At 43.9% G+C, this 25,418-nt stretch overlaps 1 protein-coding gene across 3 annotated transcripts in view; it reads left to right on the top strand.

The window, feature by feature from the left end:
• PLCB1 (phospholipase C beta 1) overlaps window positions 1-25,418 on the top strand; it is a 330,038-nt gene that overhangs the window by 71,815 nt on the left and 232,805 nt on the right. For all 3 annotated transcript variants that reach the window (XM_036380013.2, XM_036380015.2, XM_036380016.2), the window contains exon 3: window positions 17,376-17,444. In XM_036380013.2, coding sequence (XP_036235906.1) covers window positions 17,376-17,444 — 69 coding nt within the window. The remainder of the gene's footprint in view (window positions 1-17,375; window positions 17,445-25,418) is intronic.

The following is a 25,418-nucleotide window of genomic DNA, read 5'->3' as shown; positions in this document are numbered from 1 at the left end:
AATTTTAACTTCTCCCATTGGAGTGAGACTGAGCTCATCAGGTTGTGTTGCCTGTGGAGGCAGGGACAGGGCTGGTGGGTGCTCTCAGCTGAGCTCTCAGCAGAACTGGCAGCCTGTGGGTGTGCAGCCGCTCCTTCCCCAGCCTGGAGGAGGTGTCTCGCAGCCTGCTTTAGTGGAACATCAGCCTGGTTCTGCCATGGCTGCAGGAGCTGCTCAGTGTGGCACTGGGGAGACACACAGGAGCAGAACAACTCCTTCCATCACTTGATTGCCTTAGGAGAAGCAGAAGTGGCACAGGGCTTGTTGAAGGATCACTGCACAAGTCCATTCTTGTGCTTGCTGAGATATGGTTTTGTTTTCCAGTTTTCCTTCCTAGAATCCCTGCATGAACAGTGCATGAGACAGACACTGAACTCTGCTGCCACTTGATTCTGCTCAGGTTGTTTGTACTGGTGTGTCCGTCTGCACCGTTTTTGCTCAAGGATTGCAAATCAGGCATTGGGCAATGCCTGATCCCTCATCTTTCACAGGGATGTGCGAAGGAAAGTGTTGAGAGGGTTTAGAAGTTACCTTTTGCTTTTTGTTAGAGTTGTACTTCAGAACAGAATGTGTGCTGTTGTACTATATTTAGCACAAAGCCAAATTATATTACTGCAGCTTTTTTTGGCCTGCCATTGTTCATTTAGGCTAATTTGGCTGGCTTAGAAACATGTTGGAAGTGCAGCTTTACCAAAGCTCCCCTGTCCTCCAAGAGTGCTGACAGGGGAGGGAATTGAGACAAGCTGATGTCTCAGGTGAATCCTCCATTAGCTAATCCTCCATTAGCACTGCCAGTGCTTATACCACTGATTCCTGGGGGAATTGAGCAACTCCCACACTCCCTGCATTTGCACATTCCAGCCTGCAACTTCCTCTTATCACTCAGGAGAAGATGCTCACATAAAGGAGCCTGAAAGCAAGGGAGGGGCATCAAGATGTGGTTACTTGCAAAGAGCCCTGAAAGCAAGTACAGACAGAGTGTATTTTATGTCATGCACTTGATATTGACACTCCTGTGGCTCCCCCCTGCCTCTCCCTTCTGCCTTTCCATAGAAAATATCTTGGCTGTCCCAGGAGCAGAAGAGAGAAGCTTTGATGTAGCTGGATATTAAACCCTGCCTGATCTGCCTTCAGCTATTCAGAGGCAAGTTCAGGACCTCTGGCCATTAGGTGATTTGGTCACATGACAAATTTAATCAGTTTACTGTAAGTTTATCTCCCTCTTGAAATATCACATCAAAAATTTGTCAGCTGAAAGAAACTCCATGATCTGCTCAGCTGATCTGAATCAAGCTGAGTTTAACTTTTGAACTGTAACTTCTGTGGGCAGCAGGTCTGTGCTTACAGCAGGTCCTGTCCCCTAGCCCTGTCACCCTGGTGTGGAACGTGGGCTTTCTGTTTAAAGCATGGGTCTAGAGGACTGCAGTTATGTTGTGGGTTTTAGCCCTAAGCAGGATCTGTGTTGTGGGGTGGTACAAGTGGGATTTTGCAGTGCAGGTCCAGGCAGCTGCTGGTCACCACAGATCAGGAAAACAAAGGGTGTTGAATTACTGAAGGAAACATGAACAAAGAGGGGTTTTGCTGGAGGGTTTTTAGTGCTAGCTTACCATATACTTTGTGTTTAGAGAGATGCATTGCAGACTGCTGTTGGAATGTAATTTCATACTGGTATTATTTTCCTCCTGCATCTTCCATCTGCATCACTTACCAAATGCATTTTGAATAATTATATGGCAAAGTCCTATCTGGACTTGACAATTAGGCAGAGAGACTACAGTGGAAACGCACACACAAAAGCATAATTGTAAATAATGAATATTGACTGGATCTGCCAAAAGTTGCAATAAAAAAGCCTTGCCTTAGGTCAATTGTTCCTGGCATATAGATGGAAAAAGGAGTCCAGCAGTGTGTGTTATAACATGAGCTGCTGTGCATCAACATTTGCCAGCCAGCCTTTTTTTCTCTCCTTGTTTTTTGACTTTTATGGAGTTCATATCTATCACAAAGATAGATAACAAGCTGTTGAAAACATTCAGCACTTTTGCACTGCCTGCTTGTATTGGTTTTTTCTTTTGTTTTGTTTAGTTTTAACAACAAAGAGTGAGGTAATAGAGACAGCCAAGTTGATGCTTGCAGGTCATCCTTCTGCAAATCAGAGCTTTGTTGTGACTGTTGTTGATCAGGACCTGTGTGTCACCCAGAAGGTCACACCTGAATAGGAAGGAGCCCTCCACCATGGATCTGTGGGGTTCTTCAGGGCAGGGACACTTTCCCCTTTGCATCCATAACTCTGTGTGGTCCCACAGCCAGTCCTTTTGCATGACAGCTGCATCCCAAAGACCTGACTGCTCCCAGCAGCCTGCTGGGGCTGAATTACACTGAGGAATCAGAAATTTCCTAATGAGGAGCCAGCCTGTAATGTCAGCTGGGAATTGGCCTTCAGCTTCTGCTCAGCCTCCTGACGTAGCCAAAGGAGAACAGAACTCAGGGCAGCCTTGCTGGCTGTGCAGCCTGGGCTGTGGATTCAGGCTATCATGAACTACAGGAGGCTTTGCAATTGTTTATGCCAACCCTTGGAGAATAAGTGTGAAATTAAGATCGTGGTCTGATTTATATATATAATTTCCATGATGTGCTCCTGTGATGCTGCAGAGCCAATTATAGATAACTATAAATATGCCACTGGGAGTCTTTTAAGCATTTATTTTAGCACTTTTGAGGAAGCCAGTACTAAGTTTAATAGACTGTGGTGAATTATTGACTGAACAAATTATAGCCATGGACCAGAGTATGGTATTGACATTAGAGATTGTACGGCCACCTTTAGGAGTCATTACAGGATTTAATTCAGGGCATGCTGAACTTTGAGATTTACACTGGGTAGGATATTGACTCCACAATGTGAGAGACATACGTTAACCTGCATGCACAGCAGACCACTGTTAACATGTCTAACATCAACACCATAGAGATGACATCATAAATTCAATTCAGATCTTTTTTTCCCCTATCTCTTTATGCTCAGGGAGCTGCATATGCAGATGTAGGAAGGTCTGTGCTGAGTGGCAGTTACTGCCATAGAAATAGATCCATTTTCCTATCAGGTGTCAGAAGCAAGTTTTGGTTTGGTCTTTTTTTTTTTTTCTTTTCAAATAACCTAAAGCATTCCGGAAACTAATTTTGGGTTTGAAAGAGAAGAAAAAGAGGGCCTTGCTCCATGCACATCTAAAGGGAGAAGTGATGATTCTGCACAGTGCACGTTTTATTGCCAAGTGGGGGCTGGTTCCTGGCCTTGTAAAGCAGCAGCAGGAGTGGGATGTGTTTCTTTCCCTGTCCTCTGAAGCTCCCCCGAGGCTGTGGCACTGCAGGGAGTCCCAGCAGGAGTGACCCAGGGAGCCAAGCTCAGGCACTCGGCTGTGCAGCAACAGCACCCGTGCTGCCCTTAGCCCACAGCAGGGTTTGAATGGACACTTGGGAGCAATCCCTGCTCCAGTCCCAAAGGGAAACCCGCTCTGCAGTGGCTGCCAGAGGCACAGACACGCTGACACAGCCCTGAGGAGCCGTTCTGTATTCCAGGGAAACTTCAGGAGGGCTTCTGAAGCCAAAGTAAATGTTAACTCTCTGCCTATTTCCAAAGTTTACTTTATAAATCCATTTTGGAAATGGTTTTTCCTGTTTCTTCCTAGTGTCTGGTGTTTAGTTTGCCTTGGATTCTGATGGAGCATGAAATCCCATTAGAAACCAAATCCATCAGACACTAGTGGACTTTGAGATCCATTCCCTACATTGCTGATGTTTCCTTGGGATTTATTGCTGGGGAAAAGACAATGTGCAGATTCCTGTCCCTGCGTGGCAAGTGCAGAAGAAACAAATGTCTCCAATATTTCTGAAGTGAACAGAGTCGATGTGCCCAGCCTGCTTCTTTAATTATGAATTTTGGAGGGGGAGAGACTATGTGCCGTCAATGGAATAGTAATAGTATGTTAGTTAGGTTCTGCCTGATAATGGACCATTCAAGCTCTTCTGAGAATCAGAGGTGAGCAATTATTTATGAGATGATCAAATGTGGGTTCTAAATCCGGGGCAATAAAAGTCGAGATTGGTTGATTTATTTGCTGGAGGTTGGATGTGCTGCTCAAATATTGATGGGATCTTCCTGAAGCACAAATGACTCTGTTCAACTCTTAACAAAAGTTACACAAAAGAGTGGAGGAAGTATTAAAATGCCATTCCTGCTGGTGCTTTCCCAGTGCCTGAATGGTCTGTGTTCCTCCCTCAGGGCTGTAATGACAGGGACACTCAGGGTTGTGGCTGCTGAGCTCTCCCATCTTGGGCACGTACTTGTTGAGGAAATTAATCTCGTGTTTAATCTGGTTTGAGACTGTATCTTAATTTGTTTTGCTGCTGCAATAATTGGCTAAGGTTTGTTTATCCATAAGGGTAATTTCAAGTTTAATATAAAACTCCATCTCCTTCATCTTTTTAATTGGTCATGTTATTCTGTTCTCTTTTAATTGAAGTGGTAAACAATCCTTTTGAAAGGCTGAGGCTACTGAGAGAGACTAAGCCTCTACGAGCCTAAATAAAAACTTATTTCAAAGAACAGTTACACACTGTTAGCATTTAAGAGACTTTTCTGTGCAGAAAAAGGTAAATTTAGGATCTGGACTGTCAGTAAAGCCAGATTTTCAGAGAAATGAAAGGTATTTCTGCAATTTTTTTTTTTCTGAATGGAAAATTGTATTTGCTGTGGGAAAGGAAGTGAGAATGCCATTACACTGTCATATACCCACATTTCCAAAACTGTTGATACACAGATTAGTGTTTTGAATCAGGTTTGGAAGATCCTGGAGATAATCCAGACTAAAAAAGAAATATAAAATGTTGCATCATGTATATGAGGGGGGATTTTACTTCTTACAAAAGAGGCAAGTTTTGTAACAGGAATATATGTAAAGGTGTGGAGGAAAGAGTGTCACAAGTCCCTGTGTTTATTTGGTTGTTTTTGAGAGAATTGAAGTTTCTGCCAGTTTTGTGTTTGCCCATTATCAGGTAGAACACGTTTGTTGTGGTCACTCTTGACCCTTCTGTGAGATGCTCTGTGAATTGTTGTATAAAACATCCTGCAAAAAATAGGGGAAGGTGGTGAACTGTGAGTTTGCTTATCCTGGGGAAGGATAATGAGAATCTGAGAGTCTGGTTTAACTGGAGAAAGTGGTTTTCATTGTGTACACAGACCAGGAGATACGTGCCTAAAAACTTGTGTCCCTCTGCACATCCCAATCTGTGTTTAATCCTGGAATTCTCATGCAGGACCTTGGACTCACCAACGCTAGTGGGGGAAAAAAATCGCCAGGCAGAGCCCTAAATATCATAATTGTCATTATAAAGCTGCCAGGGCAGATCACAAAACACAGACACAGAACACACAGGACCTTCCGGCAAGCTCCTGTTTATTTGCTCTCTCCCCCACCATGTGTCTTCTACAGGGCTCAGCTGCCACCCAGGTTCTAACGATGAGTGCCTTGTGTCATCACCCCTCCTGTCCTGACTGACAGCCAGCCCAGCTGTGTGTCCTGGGAGGGATTTGTGAGGGTGACAAGCTGCAGATAAATTCTTATCAGTAAAATCCTGCTGTGTCCAGGGCCTAAAACCACAGTCGGTGATGCCACTGACCCCAGCCTCTACCCAAGCACTGTTCTCCTTGCTCTCCTAGGTAGATTTGTTGTCTCATTGTTGCTTTTCAAACCATCATTTTTCTGAGAGGAAAAAAAGAAAAAGAAAGTTGTTTTTCTAATTTTCCTCTGTTTACTTTCCATAACTCGAATAGTCCCTTTGAAGATGTTGACAAAAATAGCTGTTTCTCAATCTACGTAATTACAGAAAAATCATTCCTTTTCTAAGCATGTCTTTTTTTCCCCCAACTATCCTGCTTTTTACTCAATAATAGCACTTCCTGGTGTTATTCTGGATGCAGCCTAGCCTGCTTTGAAAGACATGCTAAATCATACCCTTGACTCCTAATGATAATTTCATTACACGTGAAATTTTATTTAGAAAGAAACAAGACATTACTCAAGCTGCAAGCTTAACCACTTAGAAATTGTGAAATGCTAGATTAAACACTTAATTTCCCTTATGCATTTTGAGAATAACAGCATGCACATATATTCTGGGTTTTTAAGTTCATTGTGTGTGAAAGGAGATGTTTCAGTAGCTTGTCCAAACTTGGCTGTATTTTCACCAACCTTACTGACTGTCGAAATCCAAAGGTATTTTTCCAAGCTGGAAGGCATTAGATGTTCCCACATGCAAGAGGCAGCTGGTATTTTGGAGCATGCATGAAACACTTCCCAAAGCATTTCTGACTCCCATTCATCTCTTTTGCTAGGATGTGCCTTATTTCAGAAATTGCAGCTTCATTTGAGGAAGTTGGTGAAATCACCTTGGCTGCTACGTTAAGAATAATAACAAGCAACCCACCCCAGCCCAGGCAATCATCCAGCAGGATTATTTCATGCTGAGAGGTTCAAGTCTGGAAAAGAAATGCAGAGCTGACATCCAGGTCATGTCAGGGAGGGCACTGGAAAAGTGAGATGATTTTTCTGGCAATATGAGATACAAATGGATTCAAATCAGTGTGTTTGGGTGTTATTCAGGCTTGCAGGTTGGGTGTGCCATGAAAAATGCCCTTGAGGTTTTTAAAAACTGTGATTCATAGAGGCTTGGGGGACCTGCAGTGTATTTGGGTCCTCTCCTTCTTTTGCATTCCCCTGTTAGGATTGAGTCCTTCAATACTTTGTGCAAGTCATGTTTCAGTCACCTTCAGGAACGTGAACTTCCTTTTACAAAGTCAAGAGCTCTTGGTGTGCTGCTGCTGGGGAAAAGGTAGATGGAATAATTATGCTCCAGAGAACAGAACTGAGAACATTTCTGGGGGAGAAAACAGCAACTTCAGTCAAACGAGCTGCTAAATAAAGAAACATCATTAGACAGCAGGGCTAACCTTGGCTTTGCTGCCTTGCTTTTAGTTCCACATAGCAGGAGAAAATATAAACAGGAAAGAGCCAAAGAGTGCCCTGATAGGAGAGGAAAATATCTCCTTGTGTCTTCTTGTATCCATGCTGCCAACAAGACACAACATAAAAAAGCAAAAAGTCCCCATCTTGTAAGAGCCCCAAAGTGCTGGATTCGGGCAAGGAATAAAATGCAAAATTCAGAATATGCTGAGTGTAATGCAACTATTGGCACACTTCAGGTGTAGGCTGAAGTGAGTCCCTGTTAAGAAAAGTGTGTTCTTCAGTTTGAGGAAGGATGAGAAGAGCTAATCACCCATCTGTACAGGTTTTTTGCTGAATTCCAGCTTGGTTCTGCTCTGTGTACGTGCCTTTGATGCTCAGAGCAGCTGGCTCCTGCTGGAGAGGAGAGAGGAGCTGGTAATTGAGGCTTGAGTGTGGTGTAGGGCAAAATATTTTGGGAAACGTGGCTTGGCAAGAATTCAAGGTCTTCCAACAAGTTGCCATTGACTTCATCTCTGTTGTGTTTGCAGAATGACCCGTATTTCCTCACTCAGTGTAAATTCCAATTTCAGGCACAGCTGCCAAGACAAAAAGTATCTGAGGCATGCGCATGCACATACTTCAATAAAAATAATTTCCCAGCTCTAGCTAGAGATTTATAAAATAATGGTGAAGAATATTATGCATTCAGATTAATAGCAGATGAATGTAAATTAAATCTGTAGAGATTCACCCACTGATTCTGGTCTGGGGATTCTTTTTTTTTTTGTTCCTTTTTTGCTTTGATTTTTAAGATGCACTTATCCTTAAACCCCAAGAGCATGCAAAAATAATAATGATTACATCTTGTAAAGAATAAATTAGCAAGAAATTCTTACTCCCCTCCAATTAATTCCCTCATAAACACCGAACAAGTAACTGTTTTAAACTCACTTATATTTACAAGGTAAGCAGCAAATGGAGGTAATAAGGGAAATTCAAGTGTGGCAGCAGCAGGTGAAGTGAAAAGGGGCTGTGGGAGGATGGAGTGAGAGTTTGTGCCTCAGCACGGGGAGGAGAACATGGAAAATTGCTGCCCAACTCCTGCACTAGGGACATTTAGAAGAAGCAAAATAGGATTTCCCTCAGAACAAAGCAATGCTTCCTCAGAGAGCTGTTGTGCCCTCACCTGCAGGTTTCTCACCTCTCTGGTGTGCATGGACACCTTCAGCTGATGCTGTTTTGTGTGCTTCATCCTCCCTGAGAGCAGCAAACAGCCCAGGATCTGGCTGGGAAAAGCATTTCCCTCTGCACCTGCAGCTTCTGCTGCCTTTTTCTGAGGCTCATCTAAGGAGCCTGGAAGTAGAAATCTCCTCTGAAATTGTTGGAGTATCAACACTTGCCAGATAGGTCACCTACAAATCAACATTTAATGAATTACTCTCTGAACTGTCCAGTGGTAACTTTGCAGGTAAAGCTGCCTGGTGGTTGGAGTGGTGAGAATGCAAAGATTTAGCTGTAAATAAATGCAGTTCCTTTAGATCACTACTGGAGAAAAACATGTTCTGTGCTCTATGTTTATGGATATTGGGTAGTACACGTATTAGTATTCAGAAACACATCTCAAACCCCTTTTTAAAAGTGATTTTTGCTTTCAAATTCTGAAGAAAAAAATAATCCTAATTTTGCCCACACTTATTAGAATCCATATAACTCAGTTCTTATTTCTTTCTAGATTGAATAGCTCCTCTTCCTCTCGGCTGATTGCACAATGCATGCATTTATAGACAATAATCATCCCCCTCTTAGCTGTCTGTGGAAGCCAAGCTCTGAGTCTCTTCTAACAAGAGCCTGTGCTGTGTTCTGTGACCACTTCTGGAACATTCTCTGTAGCTCCTTCAGGTTAAATGCACCTCACAGTACTGGTGACCAGAGTTTGGGATGATGACTTGCCAGTTCCAGCTCATGTCAGTAATCAGAATTCAGGCAGAGAAAAGCTTCCTGTGTGAAGAAAAAAGAAAAATTAGAAGTTGAGGTATGATCTGGCCAGCAAGCTCATGCTGTCTCTTATTTTTTTGTTGTTTTACCTTCATGTGATTAATACTCCTTTCATCATCTCCTCCAAAGCTTTGCTTGTCAGACTAACATGCATGCAGCTGCTGGGGTTATTTCTCCTCCCTTTGCCAAAATTGTAGGTGCTTTAGGTTCCTCCCAGTCTCCAGGTTTTGCAGGTTTTCAGCTGTTGTTGTTAGTGCTCAAGCAGCATGTTATAGCTGGAGTCTCCAGCTGGAATTGTGCCTGGCCTGTGGATTTCCAGTTTAGTAACACATGCCAGGGCTGGAGCTGGAGGAGCTGGCAGGGAATGTACATTCTGCTAAACATGCAGTTTTTAGTGGATTCTCTTTATCCATGCATGGAAGTGGCAGGCCTGGAAGGAGGGCATGGATTGCTGTGTTCGTGCCTTAACATAAAAACTCCCTGTGTTATGTGGGGGGCAGAGCAGCTCCAAGGTCCTGATCTCCCCATTCTGTTACATTTAGATCTGTAAAAAGCATTTATTGTTTAATACAGACAAGCCAAATGCTCTGTGCTGTTGACATGAATGTGCAATCTCCAAACCCCTCCAACAAAACCCAACTAGTCAGAAGGAGAACTACTCCAGAGCAGTGCAGTTCTGCCCAAAACGCCCTCATCTGCTGAAGCAGCTTCTAAAATCAAACAGCCAGAGCCATTCCTTTGTTGATATCTGTTTAGATGCCTGCAACTTATGCTGCATGCATTAAAAAAGGGCTTTTCTAAAGTTCAAAAGCCTTGAATCTCATTCAGTCTTGGAAAAACCTTTTGTTGATGGACAGATTTTCACACTGTCAGGTGTGATAGAGCAAGAGTTGTGCAGTGGTTTTTCATGTGGGGTGAAAGCCTCTGCTCCTGCTGTTCACTGTTTGGGGCACTCTGTTGAAAATAACACATTTTACTTGCTTCAAAGGAAAACCCATAATCTCTGTGTGGTCCGTAATCCCCTGTCAGTGTGAAATAATGGCATGAGAACATCACCCCCAAAATATGATAGATTCCTTCTTGGGCAGGCATTTAATCATCATAATCATACATGTTTTGAGTTGTGATTTGAAAGGAAAAGTTTCTTAGTAGAAATATTGCTGTTTTTTGGTCTTTTTAAATATACTGCTTAAACTTCAATTCACTGTACTCTTCCCTGTGACTCTAAAGCTACAAATTGCCAGGTTATTCTCAGTTATGTGAATAAAAATCAGTCAAGTACCATTATGAGGGCTGCCTACAAGGTGCTTTTGTACTTTCTTCTGGAGCAGGTCCTCCTCCAGCTCTTTTCATTTTTGCATATGGCTGCACTTCATGAATTCTCCTTTTTCTCCTGTTGTTCCCTGCCTGTGTGAGTGGGATGGGCAGTGGTGTGAGAGCAATTTTAGCAGATCCAAACCAGTTCCAACCAGCTACATTCAAGGTGTTCCTGTCCATACAATTCCCACTGCATGCTGCAACAAACGCAGGTTGTTGGGATGAGAAGCTTCTGGGGTTGAGTGTTCCTGTGGTGGAGCCTTTCCTGGAAAAGGGAGAGCACTGGCACAGGCAGCAGTGGGATAAGGAGGTGGCATGTTCATGAAGGATGTGGGATTAGGATAGGGGGTACATCTCCAGCTTTGCCATTGCTTTCCTCTGTCCTGCTGGGGGATCCCTTCCCAGAGCCGTTGCTCCTTTCATTCACTGATTGTCTCGTGTGTTTAGGCTGTGAGGTTAAGGATTGTGGCTTGGTTTTTTGGAGTATGCACTGACACTCTGACTGAGGGGGAAGTGCTTTTATATACCAAGCTGAGCTTATGCCCCATCAGCACTGGTGACTTTGGACTGAACTGCAGCATCAGTTGGCTGAGCCCGATGAATGGCTGAAGTTTTACCTGGTTTGGCAGTTTCCTCTTTTCCCACTGTTCTAACACCTGGGATGATGGCTGATGAGAGCACGCTGAGTCTTCCCTGTGTCCTTTGCCTGTTTGTGATGGCCAGTTTGCTGGGATGAAGGCAGGCAGCAAATCTTCACTGTGTTCTTCCTGTTTCTTTGCACTCAGATTTGTTAAATCTCTGTGCCCATTTCTAGGCTGCTCAGCCACAGCATCTGTAAATCCAAGTAAATGAAATTTTCCTTTGATGAAGCAGCAAAGAGCTCTATGCATAGCTGCAGAAGAATTGTTTTGCTTTCATTATTAAAAGGGCACTTAGCATGAAAATTCCCTCTCATTTTTGTCCTAATAGCTCAATGTTTTATGCTTTATATGAACCACAGATCATTTTCCCTGTACAAGACAATATTGCTGTTCTTACAACTCCAGGGATACATTGAGAGACTCTGTTTTATTAAGATAGCCAAAACTTTTCAGTTTGGGCTTGTTTTTCCAGAGGAATGCTTCCTATGGGGCCTTGCAGGAGGGATGGCATGCAACTCTGCTTGGAAGTTCTTCCTAAAGTGCCAGGAAACCTTTCCAAGTGTTTAGAGCTCATTCCCAGAGCAGTTGAGTCAAATAATAAATGCTGGTTCTTGCCTTGCTGAGGCCCCCAAGTCTTCTGGAATTAAGAATTGGTGACCACCAAGTAAAGATTATCACAAGTTCAAATTTACAGATAATATATTTTGGGTAGTAAGAAATCTTCTGTTCTCATTCTGTTCAAGTGATTTTTTGAAGAATTTCCATTCTCTGTGATACCAAGCCCCGTGGTTCTGCCGTTGTTCAGAAAGGCTCGTCCAGACCTAGGGAGCCGTGTGGTCCAAGCAGGGTTTAAAGCCATCCCTTCTTGTTTTCCAAGCTGCTGTTCTGTGTAAGAGGAGCACATCTCTGTCCTTTCTCCCAGTTCTGTCACTCCCTGCCTCGGGGGATGTCCCCTGCCACTGCAGCACAGAACAAATGGCAGCAGTGCTCCCCAACTCCTTGGGGAGCTGCTGCTGACAGACACTCCCCTCTGCTGGACCCTCCTCTCTGGGGCTTTGGAAACTCCCTGGAATGTGGGCATTGGAACGGGCCTGACGTGGATGAGGCTGTGGGGATTTTCTGCCAGTGCTCGCTGGCCCAAAAGGAAAAGCCTGCAAAGCTTGGATTCTGAGTGGAGCAGGGGAGGCAGCAGTGTTTGCTGTGACTCCCCTCGTGAACAGCTGTGCCTCTCACCCAAATTTTCATTCCATGTGCCAGGGTGGTGGATTTGTTTTGGGCTTTGGATTTTGTAATAGATGTTTAGAACGCAGAGAATTCAGAAGCCACTTTAACCAAGTTGAAATTTTCTTGTGTTTAATTGATCCTTGAGATGTCAGTGGCTACTCTAGGAGTAAGAACCTCTGTTCCATCATTTGAGTGCCTTGCTGCTGCTTTATCCATCAACTGCAAGGAGCTAGAAGGAGGTCTGGTTGCTGTGGGCAGATTGGCAAGTTTAGCATTAATAACATAATTTTTCATTTTTTTCTTTGAGAAGCGTGTTGGGAAGGTAACAAAGTACTTTGAGCTTGTGAGGGACAACTGTGCAGCCCAAGAGTTTGGTGCTGTTGGGGAGAGTTCTCCTGTTGATGGGAGGTGTACGTGCTGCTCTGCTGCTGCTGTATTGACACAGCCCATCGTTCTGATGCCCCATAATTGAATTGTGTGCTGCCAGGAGGAGGCATGGAGACAGCTTCTTCAGGGACTGTCTCTCTCTCTGGTGGGATGCAGCTGATGAATTCTATAATGGCACTTTTGGGGAAGCACAGCTCCAATTACAGTCATTGACAGCCTTGCTGTTCCTACTTGGAGCTGTCGGTGCCGGTTTCTGTGAAATCACTTTCACCAGTCCTCCACAGTTTTCCTTTGGGATGAGGAGACAAATTGCTGTGTTTCATTCAATTTATTCTCATTGATAATAAGGAAAAATAGGTATGTTCTGAGCAGGGGAGTGATACATGACACCCCCTAGCTCTGCCAGCACCCTTTTGGAACTGGCATTAGATGTTCAGTCCCACTGTGGAGAAATTCATCCTAGAGTTAATCAGAGTGTGGCTGATGGATCACTGTCCAAACCCCTGAGACCTGAGTGAGGTGTGTTCCATAAGTGGCTGTAAATGGATACATTTCTATACCTATTTACCTAAGGCAGTTCTTTAGCATAGCTTGGAATTCCTTTGTAACTTGCAAATTCTTCGCACAAGGGTGGTCAGACACTGCAGTGGGCTCCAGGGAGGTGATGGAGTCACATCCCTGCAGGTGCTTGGGGAAGGACTGGAACAGAGCATTTGGTGCCATGGTGGTATTTGGTCAAAGGTTGGACTCAGTGATCTCAGAGGTCTTTTCCAGCCAAAATGGTTCTTTGATTCTGTAATTGCTCCTCATCAGATTCAAGTATTGTTCGTAATGTTTTCTTTCTGACATATTGTTTGGACAGTGGTCATGTGATTTTATTTAAAATGTCATTTTTAAAATGTTGAATTAAAGAAATTTAGCACAGAACTGCATACATTTTTTTCTTCCAGAGATATTCAGCACTTTCATGTTCAGAGAATGATAAAACAGAGACTTTCAATATTAAAGCAGTATTTCATTTTGATTAGCTATTCCCAATAGAAAGTGTTGTTTGACTCTCTGTTTGAAGTTTGTCTCAGCAAATTGGCTTTGCCCCTTTGAAAACTTTGACCAGATGTTGCCATCCAGCAGCAATAAAAGGTGCTTGTTTAGAAAACCAGCTTAGTTTTCCCAAGTTTATTTTGCTAGCAGTGCATGGACCAAACTTTGAAGGCAGTCTTGTGTCTTCTAGTAGACTGACTGGTAATAGTCAGAAGAATTAGATTAGCTTTCAGGCACACAGTTTCTTCTTCAGATTTGAAACTGTGAGGCCCCAGGTTTTCCAGCTAAGTTGAAAATGAGTTTACAGAGTTTAAATGGTTAGACCTTCTCCCTGAGTGGCACTGGCTGAGAGCTGTGCCATACACTGGGAAAAAAAGAACATCCAGCCAGAGGGGACATGCAGACAGAGGCTGAGCAGTTGAGGTCAGAGCAATACACCACTCCTGAGCCACAATGAGTGCCTGCAGAAGAGTGCAGTTATTTTGTGAGGGATGTCTAGAAAGCAGTTGGCTCTCTGGACTAGCCCTGCTCTAGCTGGGTCTCCTTGACACAGTTCTGGGAGGGTCTGTAGTTGATCCTGCCCTCAGCCCTCCCTGCTGCTGCTGCTGGCTCTCCAGGAGAGCTCTCCAGTGGTATCCAGGAGAATTCCTGCTCTGTGGCTGGGCTTGTGTCACAAGCACGTTCCCAAGGCACCATGACTCAGTCAGCAGGCATCATTTTGGGCATTCTAAAATAGAAGTGAGCCAGATCCTCAGCTGGTATAAATTGGTGTTATTCTATTAAATTCAGATGGGCCTAATTACAAGTGCTCAGGCAGACACTGAGGGTTGCACAATCCATTGCTTTTGTGAGTGTGTGCTCAGCCATAAAAGTGAGATTGCACAATGCAGCCCTCTCTGAATGCTCCTCTGTCTAGGCTGCTAATTGAAAACAAACATGGTAGGATTAGTAACTGCTTCACTCCAGATTTTTTATGTTATGAATGATTGGAGGGATCTTCCACTTGCATTAAGAGATGTTACTCTATTGCAGGGTTAAGTCCCAGCAGCAATGACTGGAGGAATCTGCAAGTCCAACTTTTCTCTGTTTAGAGGATTTGCATTTTTCTTTCCCCCCATGTGCTATGGCTTCCATGCCCCCTACAACACAGAGTGTGTTTCCAAGCCTGGCTGGAGGAAGTCATTAACAAAACTTGTGTTTATTTAGGTGGAGGAGGGCTTGGGCTGTTCTGCTGCACAGGAAATGGGGCATTTCTTTGGCCACTGCTCAAGTGTATTTTCCTTGTACAAAAATCCCCCTGCGTTTTGCAATAGGGAAATAGGAAATTGTATTTCCTCTGACTTGCAAGGAAGCTGATCTCTGCCCTCTTAATTAGCTGTTTGAAAGATGAAAGCAAGTGCCTGGGGTGAGGGAATTCCAGGAGGTTTCTTTGAACCAAAGTACTAAGAAATGGCCCATTATGAATTTTGATTTATCCAAGCCCCAGCTGAACGCTGAACGCTGCCTGCAGAGGCACTTCCATGGATGCAGGTCCTGCTCTCATCTATTTATATTAAATGATGTTGCCAAATAGGGATGGAAAGGATTCTGGGGATAGGATTACAAACCCTGTGTTCTCTGCCAGAGAGGTAACAGGGCAGGAAGGCCATGAGGTGCATGTTCAGGGATCAGCCTTTCCCACAGCCCTGGCAGCTGGGCTGAGCCAAGTAGCCCCACAAAATCCACATTTCCCCTACTCTTAGACTGCCTGGTCAGTTCTTGGATCCTCAGGTGGTCACATTTTCTGCACATGGCTTGGTGGCATGCCAGCAGCTTGAAAGCAGTAGTCAAAACTCCAAACCAGCCCTGTGCCCGCTCATCCTCCTCCATCTGGGAGGATGCAGACCTGGGCAGGGCTGTTCAGGTCCTTGGGAGTGCTGGTCATTGCCTTTCCCTCTTTTTGTGTCTGTTTTTCATGTGTGCTATTCCACTTAAAAGGGTCTTTTTGTGTTAGGGAGGTCTAGTTGCACTTTTGTAAGTGACTAAATTACTAATTCAGTTAGTTCTTCTTCTCTTTTTTAACAACCAAAATACCAGACAAATAAAAAAAAAAAACCTTTTGAAATTCACACTGTGTGGCTCAGCATCTCTGTGATCTGTAAGATCCATTTTTCTTCAGCATACTTAATTTCCCTCATGTGTTTGCTGCTAAAGCCTTTATTTTTAGTACTTCTTAGTCCTTTCAGTTGGGGAAATTTGATTTTGATGATCTGCATGTGCCTGGAGCTTCTGTGGAACATTTCCCCATGGGCTTGAGACCACTTTGGTGTGGGGGTATTATTGGGTGTTGTAAATATAATTCCTGTTTCCCGCCAGAGTTCTGCCATAGTTTTCATTCCTGCCAGGGTCTTAATGGCCATATGGATTACCTCAAAGTTGAAAGGACTCAAAGCCCTCCAGTGCACTTAACTGTGAATTGTTTTTATTTAAAGTTTCACCTGCACTGTCAGAAGAGTGCTTGTGTCCATACGCCCTGAGTATTGGTGGAGTTTGGGTTATTTCCACCTTTTATCTCCCTGCTTCTTTCTAATCTCTGCAAGTTTTGATACTCTTGTCCTCTTTCAGGCAAGTGAAAGCAAAAAAAAAAACATCTCAAAAGTGCAGGTTTCCTCTAAACAGGCTCCATGAAGAGGGGGGAAAGTGTTCATGGAGCTCAGCAAGTACTAGAGAGAAGGGAGTTGGGATTGCTGGGGGGCAAGAGGGAAATGCGGTCAATGTGCAGTCACGTGAAAATTTGTTGGTGCAGTTTGTCTTAGTAGAAAACAAAGCTCTGCAAGAGCTGAGCAGGAGTGGGCTCCTTAAAACAAAAAGCAAATCAGGATCCCAAGTAACCCTTGGCAAAAGAACATGTCCATCAATTTTTTTTCCCCCTTTTCTCCTTGGAATTGAAAAGAAAAGGAGTAATGGCTTTGTCCAGCACCAAGATTTCAAGTTCCCTGCCCAGCAGTGCAGTTACTGCTCTGGAAGCTGAAATGCTTGGCAGTGGTGTGGCTCTCCCTGCAGTGTGGTCACGCTCCTGCTGGGGTGTTTCAGACTGGGAATCACACTGCTCCAGCATCCATCCTCCTTCCTAATGCTCAAAGCAGGCAAAGGGCATTCTTCATGTTGCCTCCCCTTGTGTGTAGGGGAGGGCAAGAATTTGCCCAACAGAAGCTGTCATGATGTGCCAGCTTTGTTGTATATCCCATAACCCAAGAGTAGCACACAAGCTATGAAATGCCTGTCAGAAACTGCATGTGTCTTACTGAGTAGCAGTCACTAAAATTGTTGAACTTGGTTATCATTACAGATAAAACACTTCTTGGGGTTTATGAGCACTTTTCAAAGTGTTCTGGCAATAATAAAGCAGGTTTTCTATTGCAGAGGCAGGGTTTTCTGTTTGTGACACTGCCTTTTGTCACACTGTGACAAGCATCAAAATGCTAAAATTGTATTAAAAGGATTAAACCAAAAGCACAGCAGCTGCTGTTTAGCAATGCAGGAAATCAGCTTGACTCTCATGGCTTCTGTGTAACCTATATATCCTAGGAGAGCTGCACAGTGCTGCTGTTGGAATTGCCTGGGTGCACCTGAGCTCTCCTAGAAGCTGATCTCCATTTGCACTAACAGATGTGGGAAGTGGGACACTGATAACACAACAGGGCTTCTTGAATCATGTAATAATTGCTTGTTTTGCAATTTTTCCTTCTAGGAGACTGAGCTGCTGGATATCAGCCTTGTCAAAGATGCCAGATGTGGAAAACATGCCAGAGCTCCCAAGGTAGGAATTCTTGCTGTGTGCTTTCTTGTTACATTGATGACCTGGATAAAAAAGAATGGGAATTATATGCAAGAATTGAAAAGAAGAAAAAAACCTTCCTGCAGCTAAAGGGAAGTGTTTTGCCTTTTCTTTGTTTAACACTGTTTCTGTTGAGAAGTGTTGGGATTGTTGTTGTCTTTGGATTCTGTGTGTAAAATCCGTCTGGAAGCTCTGCTGGCAGCACAGGAGCAAAAATCCTGGTTTTTCAAGGTACACTTAGACAAGTTCTTGGCTTCCCTGGTGGCAGGGAGCTGATATTTGTTTGAGTCCATGTATTTTGTGCTGGTGATTTTGCTCTTTCAGTGCCTCCTGAGGCCAAGGAGCAGGATTTGGGTTTGTTTTTTAAATTGCTGTCAGAGAGGTCGGGATATCAGCTCCCTTTGGGTTTGCCCTGATGGATCATGCACTCATTTCCAGTCTCTACAGACAGTGGGCTGTAGATACAAGCTCTCTCTGGTGTTTTTGTTGGGGCAGACACAGCACATGAGAGGAAAAGCCCAAGCACTCAGCTCTGGAAGCAAGAGAGTGCCTCAGGGAATCCCAGGAGTGATAGGAAAAAAATGAAATCTCCCAGGGCCTGGAAAGTTTGGCCTTGCTGCTGCTTAGCCCTGATTGAACAGACCAAAAGAATGTTTCCCCCACTCTCATCCTGGGGGAGGAATATTCCTGGGTCTGGATGACCTCTCTTCCTTGGAGCCCTGGGCCCAGGCACAGCCCCAGGGACCGCTCAGCCCCCTGAGGGCCATGAGGAATGGAAAAGGTTGTTTTTCCCTGCCAGAAAGCAGTCGTAGTTATCTCTGAACAGACTATTCATATCTGGCTTTCAAAGCTCTCCATGTAGTGCTGGCAGCATTTTAAAGGCTGAGTTATAATTGAAATGCAACAGAAGTACTTTATGACATCCACATTAATACCAAATGAGTTCACCATGATTAATGGTTCTGTGATGAATAGCAATAAAGTATTAACAATGTCTAGAACATTATTTTAAAATGCTACCTGCTTTACAGAGGACATTCATGTTCTTCTAACAAAATGTTTTTAGCTAAAATTTATGCACAGCTATTGCCTTAGTGACTTTTATTTATTGGGTTACATAAAGGCTGGTTTTGTTATAGCACGTTTCAGCTCTGACAGCAGTGGCATTAAACGAAGGGTAGGAGAAAATCCCGGCTCTCAGGGTGGTGAAATGCACCACCTGTGTGAATGAGCTGCCTTTTGTCATTGATTTGTGTGTGGGCAGCAGCTAAACAGCACCTGGGCTGGCTCTTGATGGCATCTTGCAGATGGTGTGAGCTAAAGGCTGCTTTGGGGCCAGTGGTGCCAGCTGTGCTGTGACCCTGGGCTGGGGCTGGGCGCAGGAGCAGAGCCCCCTGTGTGTCACTGAAGAGCAGCTGAAGCTCAGCTTTACAAGGCTTGCCTGCAAGGCAGGTGGCAGCAGCAGGGATTGCACACAGGTTTCAGTAAAACCCCTGGGATTTTGGCTGCAGAGCTCTGGGAATGGAGGGCACTCACCAGAGCTTTTCAGGGGCTCTTTTCCACAGCTCTGCTTCCAGCTGGGAGCACCCCCTGCTTTTACTGTAAACCAAGAGACTGAGGTGACTTTCTCTACATCACCCCACCAGCCCTCCTTCTGCCCATGATTTTGTACAATTTTTATATTCGGTGACTTCTGCCAGTTGATGCAATTTTTTTAATCTCTGTTCAGAATTCTAAGGGTAGATTTCACCCATGGGTTGTCATTACAAACTTAACAGGAATCTTTAAACCTCATTTGGTGTATTTCTGATCTACTGCTGCTTTTTGATAGAAATAAGTGTCTTTTTAAATAAGCCTTGACTTTCTCATTAAATAAAAAAGAGTAATTCCTTTTTACTTTTATAGTAAGCTAAGTTTCAGTGTTGTTAGCTTCACCCACAGTTAGTTATCAGAATGTGTGAGGTGTGCTGCCACACTAGGCCACCAGCAAGAAATTATTTTAGAGGACTGTAGGCAGTCCTGGTTTCCAAAACTCAGTCTCTTCTCATGCTGCATTCAGTGCACTGCCATGAATATTCCTAATTTCTGAAAAAGGACTGAGAAGCACAAGGGGTTTTACTGTTTCTCTTTTTTTTGGTTGATATTCATAGTATTTTGCCCCAAGTCCAGTCCCATATGTTTTGTGGTTGTTCTTGCATGGTTTTTGCATCTTCCTGGGTCTCTCATCCAGCTGGTCTGGTTGCTTTCTCCATCCCCTCAAGGTTTAGCCTCAAAGGTTCCCTTGCAGGCACAGAAGTGCAGCTCTCACCCTGCAGTCCTCACATCAATGTGGCACCAGCCAGGAGCTGAGAACACATTTTTGGGTGCTGCAGTGGATGTGTGGCTGCCCCTGAGCAGGGCTGTTGCAGGGAGGGCAGGAACTGGGGTTTCTAACCATGTAGAAGGGAGTTTTTAGGCACTTGATGCTCAGGAGATGAAAAGCAGTCTACTGAAATGACCCTGAGATCCTGAGAAGCTCCAGCATCTCTTTCTTTTTGCACATTGTCAGGGATGGCTCCTTCTGTCTTCAGCTGCTATTTTCAGAAATGGTAACAGAGTTTTCCATCTCAATGCAATATACATGCAAAGGATGGTTCCTTGGTAGGAAGGCAGAATCTCAGGCAGCACAGAGCACTGCAGCAGAGCTCTACACGAGGAGAAAATTAAAGTCATGTTCTGATGGGAACAAGAAAAGACACATTAATTGTGTATGTTAGGAAGAAGTGCCTCCATTCAAAGTCAAATGACATTTATGAAGAAGTGAGGGAATTATAAAATGATTATCAGGACTTTGCTTTTGAAGTTTGTATTAGAATCATGTAGGAAAGGGAGCAAGAGGAATTTTGGGAGCAGGAGAAAATCATTTGTTGTGATGAAGCAATGTTTTATTTCCCTTTATTTGCACATTACCTGGTAAGACCCTCTCGGGCTTTGGTTTGATGTGCAATCTGAGGCATCTTTTCCCTTGAAAAGTTCAGTGACAAGGTCTGCAAAATCAAATAACACAAAATGTGCTTTTGTACTAGGAGGCATAGGAATAGCTATGAATATTCACATGCCTTCTGCAAAGCATGGAAGCGCCTCTCAAAAGGGTGCCCGTGCTCTTTAAAGGGAGCTGCAGCTAAAAATGTCAGGCACCAGTAAATACTGAGAAATGAATGGTCAGGTGCTGAAAATTTGGCAGCTGCAAACATGTTCGCAGGACTAGAGAAGTCACACTTTTTTCCCTCTTGTATTTACTTTAGCCAATAACAGTTTCTATGGAAACTGAAATCTTAAGCAACTATACGTGTTTTTACTAGTGAGAAGAAATATCAGGATTAGTTGACAGGGAGAAGGAAATAACTCCATGGTAAATGCTCATATTGAAAACTTCTGATGCATTTGATCAGTATGTTTTCCCTTAGCATCCTGTTTTCCCTCATAAATCATTCAGCAGGAAATGAATTCCTTTAAATAACATATACTGTGAAACCTGTAGGAGATGAAATTATGAATGATAGAATCACTCTCATGCCAAGATGTGTTTAGAGAGTAATCCCCAATTTTAAAAAATCTTGTGGCTCCCCCGCCCCAAGTTTTCTCACTTTAACAAGCAAGCTCTACAGAGAAAAATAATTCAGATGCTTGAATGTCAGAAGTTTGCCAAGGCTCCAACTGCTATTTTAATATCAGCACCAGCCTGTCTGTATTTGGTGGCTTTTCTTGAAATGCTCGAGCGAGATGGTTTTGGACCTATCTCAGTTGTAATGCAAAAGCTGCTGTGGAAGGTTTGCTGGCTTCTAACACGTCCACAGAGGAACAGCAGCATTTCCTGAACTAGGGGGCTCAGGAGCTAAAAGGAAAACTAGCAAGGGACGTCCAAATCATTGTTTAACTGAAAATCAGGTGATTTTGGGGGGCAATGAGGATGTGCAAGCCCATTTGAGTTGTCAGAGCTCCCTGGGCTGCCGTGTTTGCCTCTGCTGCTGTGCGCTCCATGGCCCTGACTGGGAGTCAGTGGCACTGACAATCGTGCAGGGACATTTATGCTGTGTTTGTAGCACCCTGATCAGACTGCCTGTGTGACATGGCAGATGATCTGGGTTCTTTCCCCTCTGTGCTCTCAGTCCATGCCCCGGACCAGCCAGCTGTGTGCAGGGCTGGCACAGGACAGCAGCACACCCGCTGCCCTCTGTCACCCTGCTCAGAGCGTCTCCGTTCTGCCTCAAACGCTGCTGTTATTTCTGTCTGCTGATAGAAATGCACGCTGCTTTCCCTTCAACAACCTTGGTGCTAAATTAGAAAATGTAAATTGTGCCGAAGCAGTGTTCTATTTCTGCCAAAAAGAAATAAAAATGGAATGTGCACGCAGCTCACCTTCTTCCCACTCACCTTGGGGGTAACAGCGACAGCCACAAACATCCGCCCCAAACGTGTTTGTTCTTTTACATAACTGCTTTCTTTTTTTTTTCATAATAATGATTGAGTTGCATAAACATTTTGTCTAGGTTGAGTTTTACTTTATTAAGGAAGGTTAAGATGAATTTCTTTGTGTGATGTTTGGCCAGTGCTCAGGTGGAAATGGAAGTGGTTTAAATGCTGTGGGCCCTGAGAGTGAGGGGGCTTTTCCTTGGACCCTCCAGTGGCCCAAATTGGTGACTTTATTCACAACCTCTAGTGCTTGGGGAGCTGGGACCTTTTCAGCAGCATGTCATTCACTGTGCAACTTAGCTCTGTCTGGCCAGCTCATTGAAATCACTATTTACTAACATTCAGGCCATGGCAGAAATCACAGGGTTGTTTCCAAGGCTTTCACAATGAAACATTTCCAGAAAAAATTAATTTTATTTTTGTCCCTGCTTGCTGACTGTTTCAGTGAGCTTTCTGAGCTGGTTCGTTTTATACTTTTCTTTGTTGTATTTATAAAGCCTTCATCTTTTTTTTGTTTGCTAAAGTTTGCAGTGCAAAGCCTGTAATAAGAAATTCCATATTTCAAGAAGCACAGAGGCATCTTACAACTGTAATTTTAAAGCTTGACATTTAAATTTGAAAAGGTAGGCCCTGCTCAATTAAATACGTGCTATTTGAGTTCCTGAAAGCACTAGAAATTATTGGTAAAGCTGTGCTTTAAATGCTGCTGCTGCTTTTGGATAAACCTGTGTACGTGCACAATTTATTTTTTTTTCTTTGCCCCTTTTGGTATGAGCAGTGGTGCTGCCCAATGGTCCTGGACAGGGATGTCTCATTCCTGCTTTCCCAGCTAATGATGCTGATGAGCTGAGGGTGCAGCTGGCACAGCAGGTCCTGTCACAAAGCCCCACGCCCTGTCACTCGGGATAAACCTCACCTGAATCTGACAAATGGCATTTTTGCAGCAGCTGCCACAACATTTAAAAATTGGTTGGATGACAAAGTCATTTTGGAGGCACTTGAAATGATGCTAAGGTGTTGATACTGCCTATCAATTTCTAGTATTGTTTGTTTGTTACCTTGCAGATCCACGTGTTACCTTTTAACTTGCACCAAGATCACAAAGTCTTGGGAAAGCACAGCCCTAGTGCAGTACTAATGCAAAAACTAATAAATGAACCATTGCTATCTGTAAAAATAAGGAATGCTCCATTTAGCCTGGCATGAACACTCAGTCTGGAAAGAGTGTTAAAATTTTTAACTGGAAAATGTAAAGGTACTCAATAACTGAACCATGCTAGTCTTTGCTTCAGAGCCATAATCTCCACCTAGAAATATTTCATAAATATTAAAGTTGATATTTTAGCAGCAGCGTGGAGAGATCTGGTGGCAGTGCAATACCCTCGAGCTTCAAATGTAGGATCAACAGACTCAAGTGAAAATGTCACAGCAGATGCATCTTTCTGCAACTGTTTAGAACAAATGATTAAAATTTTCCTGCTTTATTGGAAACCAGCTTGGTGATTTGTCATTACATCCCTTAGCTTGTAAACAGCCCTTTGGAGAAAGCTGTCAGGTTTTAATTAGTTGCAAAGGTTTGATATGCTTGTTATCATCTGCATATAAATGGGGTTTTTGGGATCTCCTGGTGGAGCTGTGAGGCTTTTTGGTCTGTGTGTGTCCCCAGGCATGGCTGTGCCACTGGCATGCCCCAGCTGCACCAGGCACCTTGTAGGGTGTCCTGCAAAGAGACCTCAACCAGTATTCCTGGGAAACATTTTAGTAGGAATATGAGAGCAGGACCAAAAATTCAGCTCCAGGTAAGGCAGTGAACGGGAGCGAATGTGAAGTGCAAAGCAGCAGCAAACTATGGATTTCCAGGGCACTGATATCAATATATCCATGTTAAACCCATTCTTCCAAAGCAAGGAGACTTGTTTCTTTTGCTTTGTCTGCTGTGGATGTGCAAGAACGTGGGCAAGTGCACCTAAATATCTGCCTGGGGTTTTAATACAGTAGCTTATTTCTGAAACCAAACCAAACAAAGCTCCCTTCCTATTTAATTATAAATGGGATTATGCTACCAAGTAAGGCTTGCAAATAGTTCATTTTTAAATAAGTCCTGGGCAGTATTTGTGTGGTGATAACAAAAAACCTTCCAGCTGTATTGAGTGTGAGTTGCTTGTCTGTGGCCTTTTCAGCTCTGTCACCTCACAAACTAATCCTGGTTAAATAAACAAAATTATCAGCTGTTGCCACTGGGGAGTTCAGACACTCTGCCACTCCTGGGCTGGTAATGAGCCATCCACAGGGGTGTTCCTGCAAAATGGATGGCACAGGGAAGCAAAATGGTTCTCTGTAGGCCAGAGCTACAAGAATATTTTCTGAAGGCCAAAAGTTGGCTTAATGCATTTTCCACCCCTTTGTGATTCACAAGAACAAAGTGCACTGAATTCCTGGTGAAAACTGCTGTGTGTAAAGATGGATACGTGGTTTAGGAGGGTTTTTCTTACTGTGGAGGACACTGTGGGTTGAGTGTTTGCAAAGAGAAGCGTTTCTGCAGCTGCAGACTGGAGGAGTGGAAGCTGCACATCTGCTCCTGGCTGAGGCTGACCTGCTCTAGCACTGCACAGAGACAGGAGGAGGAGCAGATTCTGCATCTGGATCTTCTTCCCTGTGGTTCACAGCATTGGGAGGGTCCAATACCCTTCATAAGTTGGCTTTAGGTGGCAAAAGTCAGGTCTTTGGTGGGAAGGCTGACCTGCAGAGAAATCCTGTTTGTGAATGTCCATCTGTGTGATTCTTGGTGAGCAGAAGCCGTTTTAGGGGCTGGGTGAGAAAGCAGGTGAATGAAACATTGCCCAAACCTAGCCACTCCAGAGTATGAGCTTGCCTTCATACCCCTCAGCAGGTGTAGGTTGAATGGTGAACCAGCCTGAAATGGGGAGAATCTTACAGAAATACTGCCAGAAATGTCTCAGTGCTCTGGGACTGTGGTGTGGTGCAGAAAGGGACAGTCCCACACTGATCTTGCACAAAGGTTCAGGTAGCTCTCCATTTAGTTGGTACCACAGTCCTGAATTACCAAATAGCACAGAAAGAAACCTGAGTGTGTTTCTGTCAAGTGCAGCAATCTGTTAAAATGCAGGTTGGCCCTTTGAAAGACATGTTTAGGTTTAGGTTTTCTGAGTTACACTGTTTATCTGGAGGAGTTTGGATAAAGCACAGTTGCCTTACTTTGCAGAAGAAATCCCCTTGGCTGGAAGTTTCTTAGGGAGTTCCTGACTGTTATATTTTGCAGTATCCAGTTTCTTTCCTGTCTTTTGGAATCAGAGTGAGCTCAGAGATGTCATTTAGAATCAGGCCTGGATAGAAGCTGGTTCTTTCCCTCCCTGTCTCCACATCTGGGGCTCATTCCCATCAAGGAAGACTGATTTCCACTTATCAGACGTCCAATGGTGGTTAATTACCATAACACCTGTTAAAAGAACATATCTCCTCCATGTTATTTCCAGGAGGAATCCT

Source organism: Molothrus ater, chromosome 3 (assembly GCF_012460135.2).
Source record: "Molothrus ater isolate BHLD 08-10-18 breed brown headed cowbird chromosome 3, BPBGC_Mater_1.1, whole genome shotgun sequence".
Lineage (NCBI taxonomy): Eukaryota > Metazoa > Chordata > Aves > Passeriformes > Icteridae > Molothrus > Molothrus ater.
This window is presented reverse-complemented; position numbering and strand designations above follow the sequence as displayed.